Source organism: Diadema antillarum, unplaced genomic scaffold (assembly GCF_040938485.1).
Source record: "Diadema antillarum isolate AM-2024a unplaced genomic scaffold, OU_Dant_1.0 seq00000689_RagTag, whole genome shotgun sequence".
NCBI classification, from domain to species: domain Eukaryota; kingdom Metazoa; phylum Echinodermata; class Echinoidea; order Diadematoida; family Diadematidae; genus Diadema; species Diadema antillarum.
This window is the reverse complement of record NW_027271594.1, coordinates 230,815-239,414: the sequence shown is the minus strand read 5'-3', so window position 1 is coordinate 239,414 and position 8,600 is coordinate 230,815. Positions and strand designations below refer to the sequence as shown.

The following is an 8,600-nucleotide window of genomic DNA, read 5'->3' as shown; positions in this document are numbered from 1 at the left end:
CGGCGGGGACAAAAAAATATACGGTAGGATGTTTTGTGATTCAACTGACCTACACATATGCATCAAAAGTGATATCTTGAACATTGTTTAAATCACTGCTCCTAAAGTCAACAGGACCTTTAAAACTGGCTACAAGTCACTTAGCCAACAGATTTCAGTGGTGCAACTCTACATGCTGCCCCATGTGCTTCTTTGAGTGTGCTAGAGAACTGACCACAATTACTTGGTGGAATCCCATAAAAAACAAAACAAAACAGTATTCCTCTTCAGCCAAATGATTAACATTCACCCCTCCTGGTGAGAATGGCCGCTCCTCATCACAAGGAGAGAGAGACAAGTCAGCTGTGATACCAGACAAAGCTTTTCATTTGATTCTTGCATGCATCCAAAGTATCAACACTTCATCCTTTCTTGGTCTTCTTCTTGAACCCCCCCCCCCCCCACCAACACTTCATAAGCATACATATATCTTAGTATGTACACAGTCTTACATAAGTCATACAAGGTTTTCATAATACCTTGAAACTCATAACAAGCTGCTTGGGACCAATGAAATTTTCTTGTTAAATTATAATCTTGTGTCAGGTATAAAAACAAAAAACTATAACAGACATGGCACCTGCAAAATCACCTCATCTTATGAGTTATCTTGCCATATGTGCAACACAATACAAAAACTTATGTCAAGTAAGCCACTTGTTCTGCTGGAGAACTAAACATGCAGCATTACATGTAGTTGGCCATCATCCTACCCCCCCCCCCCCCCATAGTCCGGTCACCTCTCAAACCGGATGACCAGCTCACAGTGATTGGTGTGGGGGAATAGGTCCACTGGTACTGCTTTGCTGGCCACAAAGGCAGGTCCCTGTAGTCTTTCTGTGGCTGGCCTGCAGAGGCTGTGAAAGCAACAAAGAGGAATAGTGCAGATATATTAACCTCTCACAAGGCCATTCTGTAAGCTTCATGTTGTCAGCATATATCAACAGCACTTACCTTATTCCCATAAAACTGGACACTACTGAACTATGGAGAACCCTTTCAGCTCCAACAATGCTAAAGCCCCACAGATTGTAGGATTCAGACATTTTGGGCCTTGGCCCTGAGCCCCTATTGGGTTCTTCTGAAAAAGTTGAGAAACATTGTTTCCCCTGCCTACAAGATTGATTCCTTCAAAGTTTGGAAAATGTAGCAAAAAAAGGCTGCTGAAAACTGCTTATCCAATAGTGGCAAGCCAATGGAGTAAAATGGAGTCAAAAGGGGCCTGAGCTTTCGATCCTAGCAGAATCTTCGTCAGAGGCAAAATGACAAACAGGCAGGGAAAGCAATCACATATAAGGAATTCACACAACAAGAACAGTCAGGGACAGGCTGGGTACACAGAACAAAGAAAACAAAGGAGAGGGTGGGAGGTCATGGGCAAGGAGCCCAACAGGTAAAGGTAGGGAAGTTTGGAATATGTCTACATTAGTGTACTTTCACAGAACAGATATACAGACAACTTTTGATATTCTACAATTTCACAACTTTCTTATATCTAGTTTTTTGTTGTTGAATAAAACTAGATTTCTGTCTGTTTGATAGGATGAGAGTCAATGTGTACATGAAGTGACATTCAACTTTTACAGGAGCACATATTTGTACTGTTACTCACTCTACAAAGTTGTTAAAAGCTGTCCCGTCTGGTTTGCAGGAGACATAGATGAGGCGCTTTACTGCAGTACAATTCCTGATGGCTTTGATGACTTTGGGGTCTGTGGGGTTGAGAGGCGACAACTTAATGATGACATTGGGGACAAGCAGCAAGACAACCCCCCCCCCCCAAAAAAAAAAAAGAAGACAGAAAATGGGAATTTCAAACCCTGCCACAATCTCTTTGTCAGATGTGAACCTTGTATCAAAATTAACTATGCATTTCATTTTCTTGGATGGAAATTAAGTATAGTTGAATGAATTGAATGAATGAATGAATAGAACAAAACTAAATGTTTCGTGCATTTTCATTAGGAAATCAAGGAAAATACACTTTCTATGGCAAGAGTTAAAGTCATTTTCAGAGATATCAAAAACAACAAAATAAAGCAAAGGGTTTGCCAAGTGGGTCAAGCTTTATAAAGAAATGTCAGTGGTATCCAACAGATCAATCTTCAGTTCTCTCATATCATTTGATTAGTGAAAGCTACAAATGAAAATATTTGAAGTGAGGATTGTCTTTTCTTTTTGTCCCTTTGCTGTTAACTTTGAAACCGAAGATAGCTCCAAAATAAAGAACACAGACTCACGTAATCCTGCCCGAGCTGGGTTGACAACCATGACGACATCAGATTCATCTTTCGTGTTGGCCACAACCTTGGGTAGCACCTTCTCTGCAGCACCGCACAGGAATTTTGCATTGCCAATCTCTGGATAAAGAGAGCACGTATACAACACAAATATAAGTGCATGGTACACTGAATACAACATATGAATTTGGGTTCCTTACGATTTGTGGCAGTGTGTGAAAGGCAGCGGTGATATTCAATTACCAAAATAATGTTTTCATTTGTGCTGTGCCAGTGCATGAAAAGCAGCCAGCACCATCTTAATCTTCAAACTACCATAGTTTTGTAGATTTCTTACCAATTGTTAAGTGTTGAAGAAAAAAATTCCAACAACTATTGACTGCAAGCTATGAAAATATATTATTGCTGGGAAGAGACTATGTTTTTGTTACGGTGAAAAGGGAAAATTAGACAAAAGCCCTTAACATCTCTTGTGGAGAGACTTGGCTCTGTGCGTACATTGTAGGTACTTGCACGTCAGGAGTTTGAGCTTAGACTTCTGACCTATGATAACAAGCTGAATCATATTTTGCAGAACTCATAATGACATAGTGAAAAGTGGTAGAAAAGTGGGAGGTAGATTAGAATATGATAAGAGAAAAGGAGCTGCCTGCATGGATAACTCATACTCACCATTCACTTCAGCATTAAGTACGGCATCCTGCACAGCCTGTTGTAAAATCTCGATACCAATGACCTCTTTCACCTCCCCAGCGAGTACCAATCCGATTGTTCCTGTCCCACAGCACACATCAATCAGAGTGGTGGAACTGTGAGAAGAAAAAAACACATTTGACCCATATATCTCACATTCAGACAAGTGCACAGAGTGCAATAGTATCAGAATACTTTTAGTTCTTTACATAGTCCTACAAGAGTAAAGTGTATACACCCCTCCCCCCCCCCCCCATCCAAATTAGGATTTAATCAGTCAAGTTTAAAGGGGATAGCTAGTAACTGATCAGTGTGAATCATTGGGAATGCTGGAGGATGATTGTTCCAATCCTTGTGGGATTCATTTAAGAGTGCATTATATATCTATTGTTGTGTGAAAATTATTTGCTTCAGAATGGTCTAATATTCAAGTAATGTGCAGTTTAATGTTTCCAGGTTAGCGTGCCTGGTCAGTAACGGGGTATTAATCTGCACATTACTGGAATATGAGACCGTTCTGAAGGCAAATAATTTTCGCACAACAGTAGATATATTATGTACTCTTAAATGAATCCCACAAGGATTGGAACAATCATCCCTCAGCATTCCCACTGATTCCCACTGATCGGTTACTAGCCATCCCCTTTAAAAGTAGACCAAACGAAAAAATATTCACAGGCCATGAGCATAACATCTATTAGGCAACAAGATTTCTGGTGGCAACAAGTTGTTTAAGTGTTAAAGAACATGAGATGAGGCAAAAGCGTATAAACTTGAGTAGAAGAGGAACAAGAATAGACAAAGCAAGCTACACACCTGGAAATCGCGCAGATATACACAAGAAGTGACAGAGAGAATGAGAAACACAAGTAGCTATTAATATAGTAATAGCTGCATATCTGGAATATATTCTATTCTATTCAAACACTATTTGTAAAATGAATATTTGTCCCTGTTGCCCTATGTCTGTTTTGTATCTTGATCATAACTTTGTTTATTACTGTATACTATATTCATTTATGTTCAGGGCACACTCACAAGTTTTCTACTTCTAGAGATGTACCCTCAGCATGTTCAAAATGATCACATGTTATTTGTACTCGTGTATATTGTTTGCTCAATGATACTGAACTGAACTAAAAGTGAAGACTTACAACAGTGTATCATTACCTTTTTTTCATTTTTCAGTGATTATAAACCAGGCCCCATATTGATTCATATGCACTTCCACCCCTGTATATAACTGGTTGTCATGCAATATCAAACCCACAGCTTTATCTTCCCAAACTGGAACTCACGCACTGGCTTCACACATTTCCTTCACTGTTGAGTACAACACCTCTGCTGCTGGCGTGTTGACTTGGAAGAAGGATGACGGTGAAATGCGAAAACGCAGATCGAACAATTTCTCGTAGATGTGCGCACAGCCATGCAGGAGCTCGAATTGCGATTCTTCATTTGACATTCTCGTCCTGGTGCTGGGTGGTGGATTATAAAACAAAACAAAACAAACTAAATGAAAAATTGACAAGTCTTTAACATTGGGTGCATACATGGCTTAATTCAACACTTTCCGTGCCAGGGATTTTGGACAGTGTATACCACACTATTTGGTTTTCTGTGCAGACAGGCATTCGCAGCATATTAATGTGTGTATCAAATAGCTCAAGTTAAAATGCATTGCCACAACATATCTATGATTTCTCTGCACTGATTAAGGTTAACCAATTGATATCTTCTATTGCAATATAACTTTTTGTCTAAAAGCACTGTGGATTAAATTATGAAGTAGCTCAACAGGATAACTTTCTGCAATTGATGTAAGCATGGTAGGCAAACAGATTAAAAAAACCCAAAAACACTCTGTCCTCTTACAGGCAGATGATGCTCAGTGAAAATTTTAAGAACTATTCTTTTCGGTATGAAAGGGACCAATCAACCTTTTTTAGAAACTTTTTTTTTTTCTGAGTGAGAATTTTCCCCTTTTTTTGTAAGTAACAGATTGGAATCAAGTGACACACAGTACAATATTCAAGATACAGGTACAATCTCCATTGCTTTGACATTGAAAACTTTGCCTGAATCTAGGCATGTACATGGCAATTGATCTACACCAGCAAGCTTGCAAATTGAACATCAAATTAATTGTCTCTCTACCTCTGTTGAAAATAGAGAGAGTCCAAACCACAGTGTCTCCCTTCTCCCTGAACAAAGTACTCTTGCAAGGAGTCCTTGACTTCCTGAACTTTGACCTCGGCGAGGTGCTGGGGGTGAAAGGTCACCACTGCCATGAGCTGGCCCAGCTGGTTGGAACGTACAAGGATGTTGCGCCAGTGGCCCCCATCTTGGAAGTCGTGCATGGCTCGCAGAGGAGACAGTCGTAGAAAACTTTGATATGCCTGGAAGGGGTACATTTTGTTCAGTTCTTTCATCAAAAGGTGCTGACAATCCAGTTTCATCGATCATGTGCACAGCTGAACGAATGAAATGAAGTGAAGAAAATGACATAATTGTTCCAACTACATGTACCTTCCTACCTACAGTACCTGACTGGAATTTTAGTGTTGTGGATATTTTAGTTTTTCAAATTAAATCGTCTTTTCACTGCTACAAGGACTTTGTCGTCAATGTTACCCCATAATGCCTTGTGTCTACAGGATGTTACAACCTTGACGGTAGAAAAACAAAGAGGATAATCATACCTCTGCAACTCTGATGTGTTCCGTCTTGTCATTCTTTGCATAGGTTGGTGGTATACACATGACTGTCTTCTCTATAAAAAAAAAATGCAAAGGTCTAGATATCAAATTTACTGTTTGTGAGCGAACGAGCACCGACACTTATACTGAGAGAACTTGCCTGGTGGCGGGAAGGAGGATGATTCCATATTTACAGAAAATATAAGAGTCTCTCCTGATTGGTTACAACCAACATGTGCTTGATCACTTTCAAATCGAAAGCTGGTCGTGATTCAGTTAGGTGGTAACATCACTCTAAATATATGGCTTTTATGTCTGTATAAACAAAATATCCGACAAAGGTTTATAAACTAACTCTACAAATAAAATACATCCTTCATGGGTATCTGCTGGTCAATGTCTTTCATAAATATACAGGCTCATGCTGAAAAGCAACTAGTATCCATGAAAGTCTAAACACATTCGACAAGTTTGTTGAAGGTGATAAAAATAACTTAGATGTCTATTGCACGTAAAATCAATATGCATAGTGATTGATTGGAGTTATACCTATGATGTTTCACCGACTTTATCACATACCACTACTGTGATACAAGTACACAATTCGCATTTCTTTTTAAAATGTACCAGTAGTACTCAATATACATAAAAGTTGAAGTGTTGTTTCATTAACTTGGTTTCAGAGAAGACAAGGAAACTGATATATTACAGTTATTACAGTTATTGAGTGGAATGGATGTTAAAGTTTCTAGAAGATCAGCAATACCGGTACTGCCTTCTTACTACTTACTGTAAATAAGGCTCAGCTTGACACTATTATTCACTATAGATAAAAAAACTGTTTGGATAAAAAGATAACAGTAGCACATGATATACAAACGAAGAAAAAAGATGCCTTTTTATATAAATTTGAATAATGTACCACTCATGATACACAATAATGTCCCTTTTGAATCAATTCTATTGTTTACTTAGCTGCATGACTTGGGTTGATACAGCCCCCCCCCCCCCCCAAAAAAAAAAATGCATATTTCTCATGTCACACTTACTCTTCCAGTCACCGACGTAATATCCGACAGTCTTTGGATTGCCATCTGGTCCAGGACCTATGCTGAAGTCAGACTTGTTGCGATACCTTTCTGTCACTGGCTATAACCAAAAACAGATGTCGGGAAGGGACTATGATTAGATGCACATATTTATGGGACAGGGGAGGGGGCTTGAAACTGAAGCCATGGTTTCTGAACACTCATACCAAATGTAATCTATGGAACATAAAAATTATGCCTGATAAATTGTAAAATAAGGGACATTAAAAAACATTTCAAACTAGAATTTAGCCAAGAGATAACACTGAAGAGGTTACTCCAATCCTTGCTTATTCACAAATTGATATAAACTCTACTTTGGTCTATAGTTTCAGAGGGCGGAGGCTGATGCCACATCAATATCCAAATGCCCACTGGACCCCAGGCAATCAAGAGTCAGTGCCCGTTTGTAACAAGTATAAAAAAAAAAGGTTTCCAGCCCACAAAATGTTATGAAAACTTGCCTGCTTGCCTAAAAGGAGAAGCAATAGGTAAAACTTGGGCAAGATATTACCAGTATACACCCTTTACCTTCAAAGGTCACATGCTAGACCAGGGGATGGTTAAGATATTGAGAGAGGGTTGTTTAGACTGAAAGAACTACACTAGTGATTGGCAAGCTCAGCACAGTTGAAAGCTAGAAGTAAAGGAGATAAGCCCTTGTACAGTAAACAACTAAGATAGCATAATCTTTTTGTACCTTAAAGTTTCGGACAGAATTTCACTGGAGTTTTGGTTTCTGCTCATTTGTACATCCTCATTAAGAGCTAGTTTCTGAGATATTGTAATTCTATCAGCTACTAAAACACTTTGGGTTGTCTTGATATCTGCACTGCAAACCTAAAGTATTTGCAATTCTTAACACAGGGGTGTGTTGATGACTGTTGCTGAAAGTGTTATGTTGCTGATAGGTGAGAGTAATCTTTCTTATTCTTAATATAAACCATGAATATTATTAACACAGGGGTGTGTTGATGACTGTTGCTGAAAGTGTTATGTTGCTGATAGGTGAGAGTAATCTTTCTTATTCTTAATATAAACCATGAATATTAAGTCCACATCACACATTCTAAAAATAGCCGGGTTCACACGTACACCAATTAGCGGGATACAAATCTCGAGATTTCCATCGCGATCGTCATCCCGCGTTTTTTGCACGTGTGGACAGGAAAAAACCTGAAAATTAGCGGGATAAGCATCGCGATGCTAATCCCAAGAATTATTGTGCTGGTTCATCAATTAGCGGGATAATTGGCCCTGCGCTGGTACGTGTGAACTATCGGGATTAGAATCTCGAGGTTTTTTTTATCCCATCATGCAATGCGCACATCACTACAGCGAGGCCTCTGTGAAGAGGTCCTTCACCTCTTTGGCGCACCAAAACAACAGCGCGCGAACCACACCGCTGACGCGTAAAAGACAATGGGCAAAGGAAAGTGTGCACAGGTAGTGATAGAGAAGGGCGCTGCGCGACCCAGTTTGCAGGCTTTGCTGTTATCTCTTTCGGCAATTAGCAGGATAATTCGGTACGTGTGGACGCTCGCCAAATTAGCGGAATACCGATCGCGATCGCTATCCCGCTAATTTGGTACGTGTGGACGGTCGCAAAAAAACTCGAGATATGGATCGCGATTGTCATCCCACTTTTTTGTACGTGTGAACCCGGCTATTGTCTGCACTCTTATTTGCATAAATGCAAGAGTGGGGTCCAGCTTTGAATGGAGAATTTTTCCAAAGCTTCACATACTACTATATACCGGTAAAGCTGTTATTTTCACGGATGAGCAGGTCACAGACATTTTTGTGAGATGTCGTTTTCGCAAATTGACAGCGAGGCTATT

General features: G+C 39.6%; 1 protein-coding gene across 1 annotated transcript; it reads right to left on the bottom strand.

Annotated features, from left to right (window-relative positions):
- Nucleotides 1-775: 775 nt before the first annotated feature.
- Nucleotides 776-6,768, bottom strand: LOC139737318 (tRNA (uracil-5-)-methyltransferase homolog B-like). The gene is made up of 7 exons (XM_071647990.1): nucleotides 6,721-6,768; nucleotides 5,130-5,371; nucleotides 4,271-4,450; nucleotides 2,952-3,088; nucleotides 2,280-2,399; nucleotides 1,652-1,751; nucleotides 776-902 (listed from the first exon to the last, which is right to left on the bottom strand). The coding sequence occupies exons 1-7, from the start codon at nucleotides 6,763-6,765 to the stop codon at nucleotides 776-778; spliced, it is 951 nt and encodes a 316-aa protein (XP_071504091.1). The 5' UTR covers nucleotides 6,766-6,768.
- Nucleotides 6,769-8,600: the final 1,832 nt, after the last annotated feature.

Bases quoted from the DNA above. Each gene is read 5' to 3' on its own strand.
- LOC139737318 (XM_071647990.1), bottom strand. From the start codon at position 6,765: ATGGCAATCCAAAGACTGTCGGATATTACGTCGGTGACTGGAAGA. The intron at 3,089-4,270 runs GTGAGTTCCAGT...TTCTTCTCACAG, and splicing joins GAAATGTGTGAAGCCAGTGC to TTCCACCACTCTGATTGATG. The intron at 903-1,651 runs GTGAGTAACAGT...TCTTTGTTGCTT, and splicing joins GCTTTTAACAACTTTGTAGA to TCACAGCCTCTGCAGGCCAG.